The sequence below is a fragment of the Wyeomyia smithii genome, chromosome 3, assembly GCF_029784165.1.
Source record: "Wyeomyia smithii strain HCP4-BCI-WySm-NY-G18 chromosome 3, ASM2978416v1, whole genome shotgun sequence".
Lineage (NCBI taxonomy): Eukaryota > Metazoa > Arthropoda > Insecta > Diptera > Culicidae > Wyeomyia > Wyeomyia smithii.
Genome location: NC_073696.1, coordinates 130342145 through 130364053, shown reverse-complemented (window position 1 = coordinate 130364053; position 21909 = coordinate 130342145). Strand labels below are relative to the sequence as shown.

The window sequence follows — 21909 nt, the reverse complement described above, 5'->3', positions numbered from 1 at the left end:
TAAATACCAAGTTTTGTTGCAGTTATCGACACTTTTTTTGCTTGGCCAGCCTTTGTATGGAGTCGCCCCACTATGCAATGCCTTGCAAACGAGTTGTGCTCAAACAGACCGCTTACTTGTGTATACGCTCGATCAATCCACCTTGCCCGCTGTGCACCTCTACGTCTCGTCCCTGACGGATTGGAAGAACCATTTTTACCGGGCTGTCGTCTGACATCCTTACAACATGCCCAGCCCACCGCAACCTGCCTATCTTAGCGGTGTGGACGATAGATGGCTCCCCAAGCAGCTCCTGCAGTTCCTGGTTCATTCGCCTTCTCCACACTCCGTTTTCCATCTGCAGTCCACCGAAGATGGTACGCAACATCTTCCGCTCGAAGACCGCAAGGGCGCGTTGGTCCTCCACAAGCATAGTCCATGTCTCATGCCCGTAGAGGACTACCGGTCTGATCAGCGTCTTGTAGAAGGTTAAAATGGTGCGGCGACGAATTCTACTCGATCGGAGCGTCTCCGGAGACCAAAGTACGCACGATTTCCTACCATAATGCGCCGTTGAATTTCTCTGCTTGTGTCGTTGCCGGCAGTTACCAGTGAGCCCAGATACACGAACTCATCAACCATCTCGATTTCATCACCACCAATTTGAACTCGAGGTGGGAGGTTAGCACTGTCTTCTCGTGAACCCCTTCCTTTCATGTACTTCGTCTTCGATGCATTGATGACCAGTCCAATCCGTTTGGCTTCAGCCTTTAGTCCGATGTTCGTATCCGCCATCTTCACAAAGGTCCGAGCCACAATGTCGATATCGTCGGCGAAACCAAACAGTTGATCCGACTTTTGGAATATCGTGCCACTCGTGGTAATCCCCGCTCTTCTAATGACACCTTCCAGGGCAATGTTAAACAATAGGCACGAGAGACCATCACCTTGCCTTAGACCTCTTCGGTTTTATTACTGAACTTGCTGAATTCGTTTTGAACTCGAGCGCCTCAACAACCTGCACTCACTCTCCACACGAAAGACCGCTATTACCTATGTTTTCCAGCGTTTCTAACAAAGCAAAACTAAATTTATTCCTAGCAAAGAAGGCTTCTAGAACAGATTAAAATTAAAAAAAAAACTTCGCGTAATTTTCTAAATAAAAAATAAATCTTTTCTATTTCAATAATTCGCACTGGCAGGCTTTCTATATACAGTCAAACCTGTTTTTGTGCGAAATTTATTTTGTGCGGCTTTTTTATGCGATTATTTTTTTGTGCGACTGTTTTTGTGCGAATTTTTTTTTGTGCGGCATATGAAAAAGGACCACTTCCGACAACATTTTCAGCCATTTAGTTTTTTCCGATTCTAGGAATGAATTCCAACGCATTACAGAAGTGTTGCGTCCAAAAATTACTATTTGAGCCACTTTTACGTAGGAAAAGTCACGAATTGCTTGCCTACGAAAGAAAGCAGTTGAAAGGATTAGCATGTTTAAAAAAGTTTTGTTTATCAATCCGATGCTTTAAAATTGTTCTCATAGGTATTCTAAACCAGAATCAACAACTTTCGAGTTATTTTTAACTGAAAACATTTTTATACGGTCCCTATCCACCGCATAAAAAAATTTTTTTTTTCAATAATGCTGTGGAAATATTGTTTTGTAGCTGCACGTGAAGTTTCAAATGATTTTTTATGCGATTTTTTTTGTGCGGTCCGTATCCCTCGCACAAAAACAGGTTTGACTGTACCTTATATTTGTCTACTTCATATGGACTTCACAAAAATGACCCTTTGGTTTTGGAGCAACAAAAGGACTTAGTAGTTTTTATAAAACGCTGAGATTAATTGCCTTCGACTGAATGCTAGATAAATTTTAGATAGGTAATTTTGAATGGTAACTTTTCTTGTTTCTACATGATTATGTTGTAATAAGACAGAAATGAAACAAGTATTCCTTGGTATAACTAAAATCAGGACCACAGCTTTTTCCATGCAAGTTATTCACGAATACTTACCCAGCCGCTAAATTTTTTATTATGGTCATCGGATAACCGGAAACTTCGTGGCAATTTTCGCAAAATCAGATTATACTTACTTATTTTAGATTTTGATACTGTGACAGCTGTGTTGAAGGTGACAAAAACAAACAGCCGGATCCTATGAGAGCGTTTTCTTTTTTCATATCCAGTCTTTGCAGAATCGTATGGTCTATTGAGAAGAAATGCAAAGAAGTTTTTCATCGATACAGAGGTCTTACAGACGTATCACCTACCCAAGGGTCGGGAAGGGAAACTTAATGGTCGTAAAGCCATTGTAACATTGTTTTCCTTCCTTAAATTGGTTTACATTCTGAACTCGAAGGGTTGTACTAAAAAACCACAGGGGTTATAAATCAATTTACCAACCCCAAGTAATAATAAGTATTCTGTTTTATTCAAAAATCTATTTTTGTCCAGGAGCTGGTAGCCCCAAGGCTACAAAGTTTTTTTTATTGTTGTTTTATTTATTTGAAACGAATCTCTCATATGTTCGTTTTGGCTCGCTCGTTTGACAGTTGTTTTGGCTTGGTGCGATTCTGTCCGCATGTCTAATAATATGTTTATAATACGCAATCACCACTTTAAAATAAAACGCTTTTAATGCGATCTGATAAACTTATGAGTTTTTATACGCGGTTTACATAGCAGAGAAAAACATGGTTGCGTAAAAAATAAAAATTCGATGTTTCGACGGTTTAGAAAATCGCTTCACTACTGTTTAGCTGCTTCAAACTAAAGCACTGCACCATCCTAGTTCATATTTTCGCTCGAATCTTTTGAAAGACCTGTTTTAAGCAATTCGAATATGCAAATGATAATTAATTCATCTCAATCAAAAATCGGAATACCATTTTTCAATTCGTCTGAAAAGATATTTACACACGAATGTCGGTGACAGGAATAAGGGCCCTCGTCTATAATTTGACCGTCAAATGCATGCAATCCAATGAAATTGAAAAGCTTCAAAATCTTCGCGCGCATCATTAAAATACGACGGACGGGAATAATTCGAACAAAATAATTTAATTTTTCAAAAGATTCTAAGTGAAAATTTTGGTAGAAAACTAATTAGAAAAAAGAGCAAAACAAACAAGTATAGAAAATTTATCATTGCGCCTCGCTTACAACCATAATGGGATCAATATTGCATCAACACTGACTCATTGAAATTTGAATATTCTAAATACTTGTTTGTTCTAAAAACTTATCTAGGATAACAGCAGCAATTATGGACATATTGAAGTTTTTATATTCCTTTGCCGGTTTGAAGTTATACTGCGTGTGAACTTTGATTTCGTTTTTCTCGATATAAAAAAATATCACTTGGTCCGGTCAGACTTAACACTATGAAATACAAGTCTGGACAAAACTAGTGCCATGGTCGAAATCGATGCTGCTACCCTTGTCACCCTAACCTACGCGTCTGAACCAAAGTGAACGAACCATTTGGTACGTAAGTCACAAGTAGAAGACGGCTGTATCACCCTGCCGTATAACATGTTGCAAAAAATTAGGGGTAATATGATTTCATTTGAGTCCTTCCAGAATTGTCATTCTTCCGTTAGTGTACGAACCAGGTTGCAAGTAATCCCATTGCATGGTTGAATAGAAGGATGTTGTACTGTAGCATAGTATTTTTTTATTGTTATGTAGTTTATGTATGTATTGTGTTTATGTATTGTCTAGATGACTATAAACCATAAAAAAATCTTCTTTTTTCTAAGACACAATTTTTGTCAGTTTTTCACAATCTGAAGCCTATAAACGCAATGCTTTAAAACTTTCGTCCAATTAAAAATGTGCATAACAAAAAAAAATTGAAAATCGTTGCATACTGCAAAGAACAGTAATACTTGATTGTAAGTTATAAAATAAAATATAATTTTCAATACTATCGACATATTATAATTTATTTCATTTTCAAACATCATCGAAGTAAGCAAACCTCAATTGTGTTCATCAAGTATATCCCAAAAACTGATAATGACCAATAATTAACAAACGCTGCCACCACTACATTACGCTGGATGTATTATATTACTGACACAAAGAATCTAAGACAAAAAACGGTGTCTAACTACATTCAATTACAAGTTCTGGACATGTCATCAAACGTAGATATTCTGGAAGGATATACTTGATAGAATAAATCCTTGGAAATAACTCTATAACTCAGCATCAATTTCAGCACGGCCTATTTTATTTAGCCTTTTTTCATTTTTATTAGGAGCTTTTGTAGTTTCTTTGATATTTACAGAATATTTCGATTTTTTCTGCTAACATAGCAAATTTTTTAAATCCTGTAGCAGTAGTTGCATTCAACCCTCACAAGAATGGACGACAGAGAGTATTTATTAGTTTTTTTTTACTGTTACTCCAATTTTTTTTTGCTAAAGTGTGGATTTTTGAGACATTTTTTTCCTACGATTTACAGCTATAATCCCTGTAACAGAGAATACTATCGCATACCTAATTACAATTTCAATTAAAAGAAACTAAACTTTAACAATTAATTTGCAATAGAATAATAACGCATCACCTGACATGCCATAATCCTAAATTAACTTTAGACAGTCTCGGTAGTTTGTAAATTTTATTTAATCCAATCGGCGACAGTCGCGTGCAGCCGTATAGATCGATGGCACGTAAATTGTTAAGCTCCTCCGCTAACACTTCCAATCCTTTGTCCGTAACGCGACTACACTGGCCAATATTTAACGTTTCCAGATCATGAAGCGACTTGGCAATTTTGGCTAATCCTTCGTCCGTTATTTGACACGCGCTGAGACTAAGCGATTTCAAATGGAACAGTCCCTGCGAGATATGCGTCAGCGCCTGGTCTGCTATTTTATCACAAAAACTGACGTCCAATGAACAAATGGAGCTACCACCCTCAGTCAGATACGCCATTCCAATGTCCGATATATTATCACAGGCCCTCAGGTTCAGTTCTTCCAGTTTGGTCATTCTCGCCAAATGTTTCAATCCGCTATCAGTTACGCATACGCAGAAGCTGAGATTAATACTCTTCAATGAGACTAATCCTTGTGCAATATTCCGTAGGGCTTCATCCGATAGTCGCTGACAGTCTTGAAGACCTAAATATTCTAGCCCCGGAATACCGCTAGCAGTTTCTATGCTAAGTCCGGCCAAATGGCCTATACCTTGGTCGGAAACATTCCAGCATGATCGAAGGTTTAACCGCTTCAGTTTTTTCAATCCCAATGCTATTAACAGCAGACCGGTACTGGTTATATTGCAGCATCCTCCCAGTTCAAGTACTTCGATGTTTTTCAAATGTTGGGCAATAAGACCAAGACTGGAATCGGTAACTTGTTTGCACAGTGAAAGATCGAGTAGCCTAAGATTTGGTAGATCTGTAGAGAACGAATAGTACATTGCAACATCGGTCATGCTGTAGCATCCGCTAAGATTTAACGATTCTAGATTTGGTATTCCAACAACTACATCTTTCACAGATTTTTTGATTGAGAGCACTTGCACCTTCTTGATACCTCGCCTGACCAACGATGTAAATAAACTAGGAGAACGTCGCCACAGATGAAGACTAGCTTCCACTCCCCTCCAACAGCTTTTTGAATATGCCGCATCACGCCACACCGTGCACACTTGTGCTGCTCTACCGCGATCCTTCACACTGAGCTTTTCAAATATGATGGCTAGAATCTCCGGATACAGATGCCCAATGTGTGTTCCTTCCGGTGCCGGTGGCGTGGGAGGCGATTTTGGTCGATTCACCACTCTCGGCTGTGAATGGATGTATATCGGCGCAGGCTGCAGATGCGGCTGATGTAACGGATACGGTGCAAAGCGGTGTATTGCATGTGGTCGGTGGGAAATATATCCACCAGGGATTTCAGTCAGCATGTAATTCGCTTCCTCCATCATCATATTTTCGTGTGGTATTTTATGCAATGGAAAATGCGAATTGTCCTTTTCACTTCAGCGCTTTTTATTCATTTTACCATATGAAGTTGCTGATTCACTGTTTCACACAGATCCTCCTCCGATCAAACCAACTGAACCGAAGCACTTTCATAAAAGCTTCGCATTTCTTATTCTTCGAGTAGATTGCTGAATTCCTTTACGTACAAATTTTCTTCTTTTCACTTATTTCAACATCAATTGGAAACTTTGTAAATATAAAATGTATCGTTGTTATTTCAGCGTGTTTTGTGTAGTTCTTCTTGGCCACATATAAACGGCTTTTTTATTCACTCTGCTTTAGAGTTTCTTCCACATGTATATTTATATATTTTCCTCACTTTATCATGCATTCGAGAGCTTCGTGTCTTTAGCCAGACTTGTTATTGCTGTACATATACTGCGAGTTTCTTGCCGTCTCCTTATTATTCTTGGCACACTTACTCATTGCCTCTCTCTCGTTGGCAGTGAGTAGAAACACATTTTCGCAACTCTTTCGTTCAGTGGAATTCACCATACGCAAACTCCACTGTATCAGCATGTGTATTGAACTGGAAGCGACCGTCACGAAAAATCGTCAGGAAGAACTTCGTTAGCGCTCCCGAACTCACGTCTTTACTCGCCGACTATCACGCTGTATACTGACGACCGACCGAGAATCAGAACTGGTTGAAACTACCCGTAGCGGGTACATAACGTGAGACACACAAATAAACACAGTTGTGTACACATGATCTGTGGGGTTGTATGAGTACAGGTTTGCTGTTCAACCACCACCATTGCATATAGCTTAGGCTCAGTGATGGCTTCAGGTAGATGAAAGTGTGGGGTAATAAATATTTCTACTCCTTGCCATTTCGAAGTAATTATCGCCAAATTTCTTTCATAAACACTATTTTTCTCTAGTCTATTGTTAAGTCATAAAACATTTTCAACTAGTTTAACCTTGTTTTCGATTATATCTTTTTATTATTTTCGAAGGGAATTATGATTCGGTTAATTACCTGGGTTATTTTATCAAATAATGTAGAGATACAGAAAGACTTTCGCAAAGCGACAGTGGAATTGGCACAATAAAATCATTTCATCTTTGCCAAACGAAAAGAATAATTTCTACGAAGAATTGTAACATGATCACAAATATGGAAGTTTAGGCTCCAAAAACCTTTCTAGCATCATTTTCAATTCATACCTTGATACGTTGAACGATGCCAACGCAAATTCCCACATTTTTCGTAGTATTTCGATCAGAAGCATTTTTCCTGGCGTGAAAGCTTTCATTAAATTCTCTTTCTCTTTGACAAGGCTCTTACTTTCCAGAAAAGTTGCACCATAAAGCATGGCATGAATGATTTTCAATTAAAAGAGGTAACGTATTTGTATTAATATGCAGTGGTGGGCACCGCTAACCGAAAATTTAGCGACGCTAATCGCTAAGTCGCTAGCCGGAAAATTTAGCTCGATAATCGCTAAACGCTAAACCCACATTAGCGGACCTTCGCTAATCGCTAATCGCTAACTTATTAATATGTAAATAGTCATATCGCTATATTTATTGCTCATGTTTTGTAAAATTTGGACCACTTTGATCTGTTTTGGTTAAATAAACTATAACAATTATTTTTTAAAGCTATTTACAGTAAGAGGTTCACGAAACGGTATTCATATTTGATTTTGTAAAAACAAGAATAACAAAAGTTATTTAGCTTGCATTGAAAATAGATACTCTTAGGAATGTTTTCATAAAAATTCAATTATCTGAATCGAAAAAATAGAACCAAAGTTGTCATAATTTCAAGCGCATTGCAATTCATCAAAGTTCTTGTTGTGCCAAAAATTCAATCTAGACCTTGTGCTTGTTTTTCAAAATGCTCCTGTGGCTTGTACGATAACTGGAACTCCATTCTAGGGTAAAAAAACTGACAAGAGCCATCAGCAATTCACAGTTTTTCTAAATATTTCTATTGTCGCTTCTCCACAAAATTTAGCGAATTAGCGATTAGCGTTTCGAAGGCCAAAATTTTAGTGGCGCTAACAGTTTCGCTAACCAGGTCAAAAATTAGCGAAATCGCTAAATCGCTAACTGAATTTTAGCGTCGCTAATTAGCGAATTATCGAATTAGCGGAATGGTGCCCACCACTGTTAATATGTAATACGTAATATCTAATATCTAATATGCCAAGTAGAAGTAGATGGGGGGAAGGGGGTTTGAAATAATATTCAATTTATAATAATCAAAAAATTATATTATTCGAAAAAACTCGGGAGAGATTGTTAACTATCGTAGTCCCGCTATTGGTTAGAAAATCTAACTAACAATTGGTTGGAAAATCTGAGCTTTAGAAACAACACAAGATTAATTTCCAATAAGTGACGTAGCACCTAGACTTCCTTTTTTTTAAAGAAATTTTATTATCAATATGGGAATGAAGAATTAAATTTATAACATGTTAATACATAAATAAGTGCAGAAATTGGAAAAAATATGCTATATTTTATTCTGTTGCCTTTCGCGTGTACCTGTACTATGAACCCAAATACATCACAAAATTACTATTTTTTTAAATCGAATTAAGAAAAGAGAGAGAGAGAGATAGGAGGGGGGGGGGGTAAAAACATGAGTGTGGCAACTGGGTTTCATATGTTAGACTAGAGCGATGCCAGAGTTATTTCGTGTAATTCCGCACATTCTACGGTTTTCCCCTGATTTTTACGAAATCTCCGTATACATACTTGTTCATCCGTAGAAGTGAAACAAATCGGCAGGTTTCCGGAAAATTCCGTAGATCTGGCAAGTTGCCAAAACCGTGGAGCTATTAAATTTTATGTTTATGTTTAATTTACAAGCCTTTGCCACAATTGATCATTATTTTGTCAACCATAAAAAGGTAAATAAACCTCCGGTTCAGAATCATCAGAATAATACAATTTTCGAGCACTCAATCCGTATTTATTGTTTATTCTTATTCATATTTATATTTTTTTATCCTAATTTTTAAACACATTCTTTATTGTACCTAATTGCAATATCCATCAATGTGGGGTTAGCTTTCTTTTTCGTTTGTCTCAATTTTGACAATTCGATAACATTTTTTCCGCTCATCTCTCTCTTTCTCTCTGAGTACTGCAAGCACAAACATTATGGAGATACGAGTACTATGTCAAATTCGTTTCCAGAAATTCAGGTTTCCAGGATTATGAAGTACTCTGCCAAATCTGGTTTGAAAATTCATCAGATATTTTTTCAAAGTTTGCGGCTAGAGTGCCGTGAAATCTGGGTTATTATAAGTGTCATATCACTGAAGTAAAAACGGAATTAGGGACCATACCTTAATGACGTAGCATTTATGGGGGGAGGGGAGATATCATCATTCTGTGACGGGGGGTTGTAGTAAAATCGACGTAGCAATTTTTTAAAGACTGATATTTTGGCAGGAAAAATGTATTCTAAAAATACACTAAAACATTGCACAAAGTATTGCAGCGAGATCTGTCAAAATGTTTTTATCTGTGGCATTCTGAAATCTTCTAAAAGCTATAAACAATCTATAAACAATCACTTGGATTTCCAAACACACAATCTGCTTTGAATACAAAAATCGTTGCTTTTTTTGTGGCTTTTAATAGTGGAAATTACAAAATTGTTTCATTCCCGAAACAGTTTCTATGTTTTTTGCAGACATGGATCATACAAGTTGTTTAAACACCTTTACTCCTTGTACCAAAACACAAACCCTTCGAAGCAGAAGATGCAGTCACAAGTCTATAAGTTGTAAATAAATTGAATTAGACACGGTTTTTTTTCAAGTATTTTTTGTATGTATGTTACTACAGTCAGGTTTTTATTACGCACCTTGTAAAAAACGCGCTAATTCAAAAATCCGCTTAAAAATCCGCGTTATTCAAAAATCCGCATAAAGTTAACCAGCAAGAAGGGCTTAGAAAAAACCCGAGACGCTCTAGAACCAGTATTTAAAATTGTCCTTTTCGACGGTCATTCCGGAGCTTTCGGAGGGCGGTGGGTATGTTTTGGACTAAGTCTTCTACTAGATAAACACTTAAAACGTTTAAACGTTTCTAGTTCCAAACCCACGTAAATTCGAAAATTCGCGAAAAAGTTTTTGAATTAGCGCGGTATCGCGTAAAGAAATCTGCGTTAATTCAGAAATCCGCGTAAAAAACCGCGTTAATTAAAAAATCCGCGTAAAAAAACCTCGTAAAAAAAATCCGTGTATAAAAAACCGCGTAAAAAACCTGACTGCACGTATTTCTGTACGTTTTTTCAGAAGCGGAGAGAGGGGGTGGGGGGTTATTCGAATGCTACGTTTTTTTTCAGGGTGGGTTTAGGTTTTGTGATCAAATGATACGAGGAGGGAGGGGGGGCTTGAAAATCATGAAAAAAATGCTACGTCATTTAAGTATGTTCCCTTAGTGACGTTTCGCGTGGAATTATTTTACGACCATTTTGAACGGTGAAAGGATTCCAAGAAGAAGGGATAAATTCGGAAATTTTATTGATTTGTGATCTAATGGTAAATATTGGATTTATTTTTCAGTAACGAAATGAATCAAAATTCTAGCCTTGCCTCAAAGCGGTCAAAGTTCAAATTTTTTATCGATGAAAAAATGTACGCTAGTTTATGAAATTTTCCATACCGAAAAAAAAAATTATTATGCCAAATGTGTTAGAAATGCAGAGAACGTCAAGATCTTCGGCCGAATTCAGAGAACACGGCCACTGGTAATATCTAAAAAAAACGGAAAAATCGACTTTCTGGAACTAAAAAATTTTGAGCTGGGAAACATTCTTATTTCACATGTCCTATTCTCAATTTCACGCCACTGTCAATTTCACTTCACGGAGGTAATTTTTGTCACCTCACTTGAGGTGGAATCGGAAATAGGTCTAAGTGAACGTGAGAGCAGGGTTGCCACATTTATTTTTGTATTTTTTCCCGAAATTTTCTGTATATCTGTATTACGGACCAAAAAATCTGTAAACTAAAAATGTTGGACGGAAAAATTTTTTCTTGCTGAATATATTACTATTCCACTAAACGGAAATGACAGAAACAGTGAGAGCGAATACCAAGTATCAGGTACCATCCAAATATCCTTATTCACTCTTTTGCGGTTCAAATTTAAACTTGAAAATGTCCGTAGACGCATCTGAGGCCACAAATCAGAACATCGAAAGTAAGTAAATATTTGCAGTCACAGAGAACTCCGGAAGCAACTGTCCTTAGTCTACCGGATATTATTATCAAGTACGCTAAATGATAAATTAAACGTTTCTCTCTCTTATGCAGACGGTTCACACAAAGAAAATAAACATCAGCAACATTTTAACTTGCATCATACGAATTACACGCAGTCGCAGGGGCTTAGGCTAAGTTTCTTAATATCTGACGTTTGTGCCTAGTTGATGTAGCATTAGGATTTTCAAAAGAAAAAGGTACTGGTAAACAAATGTTAGGTACACAAGATCGAATACAACATTTGAAATTGATTTCAGTTCGACGGAATAGCAAAAAAAATCTGAAAAATCTGTATTTTTGGCAATATTCTGTCATTCTGTAATACAGATTCTGTATTGCTTTTATAGTTCAAAAATCTGTAAAATACAGAATAATCTGTATATGTGGCATCCCTGCGTGAGAGTGAAATATATTTCACCGTGAAGTGACTTCCGTATTAAGCACCATTGTAAGGCAAAGAAGAAACGTAGTTCCACAGATAACAGATATCCAAGCTAGAACAAAAAACTTTACAAATCGCGTGTAAGATTTCAAATTCTTACTCATTTGGAATGCTAACGACATCTTTCTGCAACTTGCGACTTTAACCACTTTAGTGATGGCAGCGCTTGATTATAGTCAAAGCTGCCAGACGCATGAAAATTCTCATAAATAGTAGAGTCGCTGTTTTTGCAACGATATAACATTGTTTTTGTGAGGTTTGTGTATTTTTTTCATATTAACACTAAAACAAACAGATTTAACGCAAGTAACTGGGATTGAATAAAATTCTCGATTATGTACATTATGTACAAATTACGACTGCTCAAAATTTTTACATTAAAAAACGGCAACGCTCCTTATTGCAATATTATGCATTAAGTTGAAAATTGGAGTTGTCAACTAGCGACATTCGATTTTTCTCTCATACCGTACATTATACCTAACGTCGGAAGTAATGCGCTGTTTAGGAAATCAAATGCGCTATACAGCGCACTACTTCCGACATTAAGTATAATGTACGGTATGAGAGTAAAATCGAATGTCGCTAGTCGACAACTCCAATTTTCAACTTAATGCATAATAATATCGATAAGAGCTGGAAAACTATCGATTTTATCGAATCATTGACCACTAAGTGTTCTTAGCGCCATCATACTGCGTATTGCGACATGCTAAAAACCGTTGCGTCTTTTTACACAAAAAGCAAAATTAGCTTGGATGTCTGTTATCTGTGGTAGTTCTATAACGGTGATAAACGATCCAGCGTAACGAGCACTGTGGCCAATAGAAGACTGCAATGGTGTTGGGTCCAAAGTCCGTTTAAGAAACGGAAAATGCACTACTGGCAGTTGTAAAAAGACCGTAGAAGGCAAAACAATTAATGGAAGAAGTTATTGATTACCTTAATTCATAGTTGACGGTGAAATATCGTTTGATTTTTATTGTTGGTTGCTCCAAATAAGTTTTGTTAAAAAAGTGAAGTTTTTTCATCGCAATAAGTCACGAAAATTTTTATTTAGGTTTAAGATAGCCCTAATCTGACTTCTGTGAAGTTATTCGCCATTAAATTTTCCATATTTTAACGTACAATGTGTGGTGCCCACTTTTAACGATTGAATGCCGAAACATTAAAAAATACACTTCTTCGGTCATATAAAAAAATATAATTCTTGCTTGGGACCCTGAACAGCTCTGAAAAAAAACCCTGTCTAAAGAATCCGTTAAATATTTTGGGACATCATCAAAACCCTGTATTTTTTCAAAAGTCGAACTTGTGCACCCTGTTAACAGCATTTTCCAATGTGGCCACTATAGTAAAGATTGTTTCTGACACCCTGAGCTGTCATTTGGAGAGTGGGCCCCCAGATTTCCAGACATCATGCAACTTTGAGCCAGCCTAGCCTGTATATCACTTAAGTGGCGCCATGTTGTCCAAGATAACGCAGGTCCATACGGTAACAACGAACATCCTTTTTCTTTTCTCCGCACGAGTTTAATCGGTTGTTTACTCGACTGGAATTGCACTGACAGATAATGTTATTTCGATTCTGACAGTTATCGCCACTTTAGTAGTATACAGGCACTCTAATTTAGTATTGTCTCTGGAATAATTTTTCAAAATTATATATATTATTTTATTTTTAACGTAACGCTTAATTCTTGCGCATATAAAGGTGTGTTATGTAGAATAACGTGATGATCAAACGCTGCGTTACGTTACATATAATTGTCCAAAAAACAACTCAAAAGCTTTAATTTCCAAAAGCTTGGGTAGTACGCTCTCTAGGGGCTAACCGGTGCATCTTACTAAAAGCTTTAGGATCATATTCCATCGTTATTTTGCTTCTTGATGTTAGAAACTTACCTGGAAAGAAAGGTAAGCGTGACTACAAAATTTGCTTGAAGTTCTAATACCTACCACGAGAGACGTTACTATCGACCAACTGAAGTTCTTTATAAACCGCTAAACTGTGGTGTGTAAATATGTGTGACATATTATCACCAGGTGGCTCTAGATTTTGATTCATTTATATTTTAAAATTTATACTAGGTGTCGCTACTCTCCAACTATGACCCTGATAATTCCCCCGTTTAAACAACACAATTGAAACTTACTGGCAGTAAGTTACTGCATGAGCCCAACAGACACAAAAAGCTCTGTATGCAATCTGCAAAGGATTTAGCTTTGCAGTAATAAAGTAATGTAATAGATCAAGCCTTTAAGTATCTCAAAAAGGGAAACAATCTGCGGATGAACATTTTATGATATCAAATCCAAAAATCTCTGCAGAGTTCATGTACATCAATGTTATAATTACAAAACAATGAAATACTCGAAGAACGTCACACCCACACGGATAAATAATAAAGTTTCAAACAAATTTAGTTAGTTCGAATAATTTTTAATAAAAATTTGTAAGCTTTTTTAGGTATGAAATTCAGCTCAAGATAATTTTATTATTTTATTAATTCATTTCAAGATTAACTGTTCACTAGGGTTCCAATCACTTCTATGGGAATAAAGTAACCAAAATATTAAGGAAAAAAACCCCACATGAAATGTTCACCTACCCGAAAAAAACACCATGTACAAAATTTTAGCTCGATCGTACATAAAACGGAGTGGCGCGAAGCGATTGAAGTTTGACCTTGAGAAATTCGGAAAATCACCAAAATCATGATTTTTTTCCTCAGATGATACCAGCTCTCGACGTTTTATGCATTTCCAAGCCATTTGGCACCAAAAAAGAAATTCGAAAAGCAAAATTGCGCCACCCCATTTCAGGTCCGATTGAGCTAAAATTTTGCACAGGGTGTTTGTTCGGCAGGTGAACATTTTGTATCCAGCTTTTTACGCACCATAATGGCGAGTGATATAATGCGCGTTCGTTATTTGTGAACCTCTCTGCCTACGGCAGATTCGTGATTTCTGCAGTTTTGGCAACATTAATGTTGCCAGATTAATTGTTTTTCTTGTAAAACACATGAAGAGTCAAACTGACGTAAGCAGAGTTGTCAAAAGGGTAGGTAACATAAAACGAATTTTTCATTATAGCGTCCGCCATTATGGTGCGTAAAAAGCTGGATAGGGTTTCTCATAATGACCATTTTGGTTGCAACCCACTGTGTACTATATGCTTGGTAATAAAGATAATTCTTTAACGTCAGTGGGTTTAGTCAGCAATCAGTAATTTGATATTTATGAAAAAGCAAACTCTTTGTTGAGCTCTATAACATTTTACAATTAAAAGTGATTTACATGTAGATGATCATAAACGTATGCGCTGCAATCAAATCATGTGCGATAGGGATTCCCTCACTTTCGCTTATAAATTATTGTAGCTAAAATCTGTTTTATCTCTCTCTCTTTACAAGAGGTACTATTTGATGTTGAGAGATACAAAATATAAGGTCTCCTAGTATAGACAAAAATGCTGACGAATTAACAATGACAAATGCATTTTAGTATATGCTTCATTATAAGTATTACTACTCAAAAATCTACGAACGATTTGTAAAGAACTGTACCATGGAACGGGGTGAAATTGATCAATTTTTATAATAATTTCCAATTAACTAGCTTCATGTACATTTTTCCCGAAATAGTATAATTTTAAAACAAGTACTTGTATGTGCTCCAGTAAACCTCTATGGCTATTGGTGAAATTTCTATCGTCTACTTCATAAAATAAATTCGATAATTCTATAGGGTACTATGAGGTAAATTGGGGTGAAATTGATCACTATTGAAATCCATACATTCTTTTGGCAATGTGTTTTATTTTTCGATATGCTAAAGATGAATGATGATTTCTGTACTGAAAAATATCATTTACAGCTAGTTTAGAAACAAAAATAAGGATATTTCAGGTAAAACTTGTTTATTTGGGTTCACGAGCTGCTTGTTGCTAAATTTGTTCCTATTCGATCGTCGTTAGACCGATTTTAATTCGGTTTGTTGCAAAAGCTAAAAAATTAGCTCTGAAATTAAAATCTTTGTGGTTTCCTGCGAGTTCATCAGTATTTCTTTAATTGTATGGAATGATCATTGTTAAAAATTACATTTTTTGAGTTTTTATCAAACTTTACTCACTTCTCCAAATTCAACGTAATTAACCCTTAACTAAGATTACTTTGGGTAAATTCAATACTTTTTTTTGTTATTTGGAAACTTGTTTGATCAAATTTGATTGAGTTTTGACTAAGTTAGAAGAATTTTTCGAAAATATGAAAAATTGCACCGGGCATGCAAGGGTTAGCTTTGACAGGTATGTGAATCATGCAAAAAGTTTCGTTTAGGGACACGTTAACATTGCCTAGTGTTGTAAGAGCAATGTCTTTTGATTAGTATTTTTATCACGAATATTCAAGTGATCAATTTCACCCCATTCCACGGTATCGCTGTTTAAAGCCTACACAAAATTATGTAAGAGCGTTGGACCATTTTTAATTCCAAATACGTGTGTATTTCAAACATGTGTGCAGAGTTTTATTCGAATATAAAATGTCCATTTGGCATGGAAGCGCTCATTACCCAAATAAATAATATTCTATAATGAGAAATAATAATTCTTTGTTTGTATCTAAATAATTTAAAATACAACATCAGTTTTGATGAAATATGTACCAGTGTGGTAAAACGTCTGGTTTTTTTCACCTTTTTTCAACAATGAAAAGTCTCAAGAAACAACCAATGATTTATCACCATGTGTGATCAACATTAGCCATGTCACCCTGGCTACTCAACCAAGCAATCTCTCTCTCTCTCTCGAACATCTCCTCAAAGCTTATTAAAAAAAGGAGGACGAAAATAGCAGTTGGGTTTTACATGCATTGTATATTTATGGTAAAAAGGGGGAATGGGGGGTAACCTGACTATCCTATATCACGTGGCTTCTTACATATCTGACTCTTAGTACATGCATTTTTAGCTTAGGTCTAATTACATACACTATTTTGACAGAACACTGCTACCGATGCTGGCTGCTCGGTAGCTCGGTAACCTATGCCGTCACGTCGACGATACCGCTGTCTGCTGGCTGTTTCCGCATATCTCCTCCTCCCAGACCGCTCAGGGGAACTCAGCGAACCTTCGCCGTCCCACGGCCTGTTGGCTCGTTTCGCCTCTCGGTGATCTCCGGATGATCCAACTGACTTCGTTGACTGACGTACTGTCACAGAACGGAAGGTCAACTTCAGGTATATGATCAAACAGAAAGTGTACACAAAGAGGACTGAAAAATCACGAATGAATTTTCTTTGCCCTCAGCAATATATATTTGTCATGTACGTTTATGCCACTGCGACAGTGGTATAAAGTGGCATAATTTATTCAATGCTTTGAATTGACGGTTAGTTCAACAGTTTAACCTGTTCAATTCGAACTTTTACGTGCAATGCAAAAACGTTGTGCGAAAACAGCAAAGTTTCACATTTGTGCAATTTTTTGTATTCTAAAATCTATAATGTGGCACAGTGGAAGTAAGTGAAAGTATCAACACAAGCTATCTGATGTCCCGTACATGTCTGTTTGGAACACGAACCACAATCAATGCTATTAAAATCAAAACCGCGTGTTCGAAACTGTTAATGATGCAATTATTGCGAAGGTCTTCCTCTCACGATTGTATCAGGTGTTAGCGACAGTTATTTATAAACATTAGTTTGAAACTTTATCGTTGTCATAAATCAAATATGAAGTTTTTTTTGTTTTTGTTTGAAGGAAGTGCTACTTTGTATTGTAAGAAGATGTTGTACAGATAAATATTGTTAGGCAAATATCTAGATATTTAATAATATTGAATAGGTATTGGTTCGTCGACCCTGAAATTTCTAAACAGGTTTCATCCTGTTATTTCATTATATCACATGTTTTCTCGATCACCCGAGATCCAAACTCTGAAGGTATATCGGTTTTGGACTCATTGATTTTTTTTTTTAAACTCTAATATTTATTTAGGCCCAACCGCGAAGCATAACGGGGCCGAATATCTTTTGGAGTAGGGAAAAGCCAGCTTGAGTTGAGCCTGTATCCCTTCTGCTCCTCCTCAAACAGGCATAAAAACCCTCTCATCTTTTTTCTTTCAAAAATACAATTTAAAAATACATGTCATTTAAGCCTACGACTAACATTAACATCAAAGTTTTTCTCTTTATAACTAAATACTAATCCTTACTACTATTCGTTGAGGGTGATGGTTCCTTATCTCTTTGAAATCAAAGCTTATATCTAAGTTCGGTGGATCATGTCTCTCAAAAAGAAGCGATGATTCATGTTTCTATAAAAAAGATGAACGAAAGAAAGAAAAAAAAACAGAATTAGTGTGAAACTTTTTAAGATTGTTATGTTGGGAGAAATTAGGAGAGAAAGCATAGAGATAATCAAATTCGATACTTGATATCTCTTAAAAAGTCGTAAATGGGTATTACAAGCGCGGGGTTGCGGCTAGCAAGCACATCCCGTACTTGCATTGTAAACGTTACTTTCTGTTTCCGGAGAGAATCTATAAGCTTGGCCCTTGCTCTGTGGTACTTAGGGCATACGAAGACTATGTGGTCAATATCTTCGTACCCTCCACATTCGCACAGATTACTATCGACTAAGTTTATTCGATAGAGGTGTGCGTTTGCAACATAGTGATTGGACATTAGGCGCGAAATAACTCGAATGAAATCACGAGTTAAATCTAACCCTTTGAACCAAGCTTTTGTAGACACTTTGGGCGAGATCGAGTGCATACATCGCCCAAGGTCGTCTTTATCCCACTTTTCCTGCCAGTTTTCCAGAGCCAGTTGTCGGGGCAGATGAAAATACTCGGTATAGGTGATCGGTCTATCAAATATCTCTCCTTCTATGGCACCCCTTTTTGCTAATAAATCAGCTTCTTCATTGCCTGGGATTGAGCAATGAGAGGGGATCCACACAAAGCAGATAATGAAAGACCGATCAACCAGCACTTCTAATATCCGTCTAATTTCCGGAAGGAAATAGGACGGGTGCTTGACCGGTTTAATCGATCGGAGAGCTTCGATAGAACTGAGGCTGTCCGAGAAGATGAAGTAATTGTCTGGTGTCTTGAGCTCGATAATTCGCAGCGAATTGTGTATGGCAGCTAATTCAGCTACGTATATGGAGCAGGGCTGTGCCAGTTTGCGAGATATGCGATGATCTGTGTTGAAAACGCCATATCCGGATTGTCCATCCATCACAGATCCGTCCGTGAAAAAGGAATTCTGTTTTGGGAGGTGGCCAAATTTTGCCGAAAATATTGATGGCACAACTGTTGGTTTGAGGTGATCGGGAATTCCATGGATTCCTTGTTTCATCGTCAAATCAAATACAACAGAAGAATTGTTGAGCGATGTTGAAATCTCATGGGATGGAGCAACAACCGAAGGGTTTATCTCCATGGACATGAACCGCACAGGGTTTCTGAACAACTTCCAAACATTTCTCATAGTTCGCAATAAGCATTGGATTTGCTATTTCCGATCTAATGAGGAAACGAAAAGCCAACTCAAACAGCCTCTCTTTGAGTGGTAGTATTCCAGCTATGACCTCTAGGGACATGGTATGTGTCGACTGCATGCAGCCTAGAGCGATACGCAAACAACGGTATTGTATCCTCTCGAGTTTCAGCATGTGTGAAGCTGCGACACCTCTGAAGCATATGCTGCCGTATTCTGTTACGGGCAGAATCGTGGTTTGATAGAGTCGTATCAAATCCTCTGGATGGGCTCCCCATGATGTTCCTGTTACCATTCGAAGGAAATTGATCCTTGGTTGGCATCTTTGCTTCAGGTAATTGACATGTTTTTCCCATGTGCACTTAGAGTCATACCATACTCCGAGATATTTGAAGCTAGGTGACTGAGTGATGGGTCTTCCGGACAGAACTAGCTCAAAACGAGGTGGTGGTCGCTTTTTTGAAAAGACTACCATCTCCGTTTTTTCAAGCGAGAACTCGATTCCAAGACAACTGGCCCAAACGGTCAGATTGTCGAGCGTGTTTTGCAGGCTGTTCTTCATGTCTGCGGCTAGAGACGCCGTGACTGAAACTACACAGTCGTCAGCTAACTGGCGCATCGTGCAGCCGTCCGTCAAGCATGTGTCGATGTCACTGATGTAGAAGTTGTACAACAGCGGACTCAGACAAGAGCCTTGGGGGAGACCCATGTAGCTTGTTCGTGTTATTGTTGAAGAACCGTGGTTGAAAAGTAATTGCTTTTCAGACAGCAGGTTGATCAAAAAATTTGTCAATATAGGGGAGAATCCTCTTTGATGCAGTTTCTCGGAGAGAATTTCGATTGAAACTGAATCAAATGCGCCTGTGATATCCAGGAAAACCGAGGTCATTTGTTGTTTGCTACCAAGAGCCATTTCCGCTTCTGTGGCTAGCAATGCCAGGCAATCGTTAGGGCCCTTGCCCCTACGAAAGCCGAACTGGGTCTCTGATAGTTGGTTAGTTGACTCTGCCCAGTTGTCAAGTCTACGAAGGATCATTTTTTCAAGCAATTTGCGTATGCATGAGAGCATCGCAATCGGCCTATACGAGCGGTGATCTGCGGCAGGTTTATCTGGCTTTTTGATTGCGATAATCTTAACCTGTCTCCAAGCTTTCGGGATCATATTGTTCCTGATAAGCTTATTAAACAGTTTAAGAAATCGTATCTTGGCCGAGTCCGGCAGGTTTTTCATCAAATTAAATTTGATCCTGTCCGGTCCTGGAGCCTTGTTCTTGCAAGACGCGAGGGCAATTGAAAACTCCAACATAGTAAATTCTGGTTCTTCAAAAGCCGTTGTATCGCTGAATTTTTGCTGTGATGGACAGCGTCTGGGCATACCTTTTTTGCGAAATCATAGATCCAACGTTCAGAGTATTCATTTGCCTCATTACTGTCGGACCTATTGCGCATTTTTCGAGCTGTATTCCAGAGATAGCTCATAGAAGCATCTCTGGGTAACGTGCTTATGAAACTTTGCCAGTATGATCTTTTTTTCAGTTTGTGCAGCTTAGACTGTTCTATTTCCAGCTCCCTAAGCTGATCATAAAGCTCAATTGAACCACCATCCCTGAATGCTATGTATGATGCTTTTAGAGCTTTTTTCATCTCGGTGCATTCTTTGTCCCACCATTGCTTGTTGGGACGAATTTTCAGCTTGTTCTCAGGGGCAGGTCTCTTCTGAGATTGCAACGCGCTATCTAGCACTAATGTTGCAAGGAAGTTGTATTCGTCGGATGGAGAAAGCTCATCCGTTGTTTCGAGACCCTGGGATATTGTGTACGAGAATTTTTCCCAATCAATATTCCGGGTAAAATCATACTCTACTTCGACTGTGGTAGCAGAATGGAGCCTGCTCTTAATCGAAATACTGATTGGCAAATGGTCGCTACCGTGGGGATCTTGAATAATCTCCCATTTGCAGTCCAAAGCCATTGAGGAGGAACACATCGACAAGTCTAATGTGCTCTCTCGTATTGGAGGCCTTGCAATTCTCGTAGCTAACCCAGGTATGTTCAATAAGGTCATATCGAAGTCATCGAGAAAGCTTTCAATAAGAACAGCCCGGCTATCATCCCTGGATGCGCCCCACGCCGTACCGTGAGAATTGAAATCTCCCAGGATGAGGCGTGGAGTCGGAAGAAGTTCCGTTATTTGCGACAGCTGCAACCGGTTAATAACCGCTCTAGGCGGAATGTAGACTGATGCGACAGTGAGGCCCTCCCCAGCAATTGTTATATGGCAAGCAACAATTTCTATTGCATCAATTGCTGGGAGAGGAATACGGAAGAATGGGTAGCATTTTTTGATACCAAGGAGCACTCCGCCATAAGAGTTTCCTCGGTCTAAACGGATTATATTGAAGTCTTGAACGGCTAGTGTCGTATCAGTTGACAACCATGTTTCAGATAGCGCGAAAATATCGCATTTGCTATCGTGAAGTAGGAGTTTAAATTTATCTAATTTGGGGATCAAACTTCTACAGTTCCATTGTATGATCCTTGTTGTCGATTCGTCACTTCGGCTGTCTGAATTAGACATCGAAGGATACGAACGCGAGGAGGGGCCATTTGGTGCTTAGTTGCTTACCCAACATGCAAATTGTTGGAAGCCAAGCCGAAATCATACTCTTGAGGGAATCAGATAGACCAAAAGTGGTAAATATCCATTCAACGATCATTTTGAATGAGATACGTCC

The 21909-nt window shown here is 37.8% G+C and overlaps 1 protein-coding gene across 1 annotated transcript; it reads right to left on the bottom strand.

Moving 5' to 3' along the window:
* Positions 1-4203: 4203 nt before the first annotated feature.
* Positions 4204-6613, bottom strand: LOC129733285 (F-box/LRR-repeat protein 14). Its single transcript, XM_055695053.1, has one exon. It carries the CDS (start codon positions 5931-5933, stop codon positions 4557-4559), a length of 1377 nt encoding a protein of 458 aa, XP_055551028.1. The 5' UTR covers positions 5934-6613; the 3' UTR covers positions 4204-4556.
* Positions 6614-21909: the final 15296 nt, after the last annotated feature.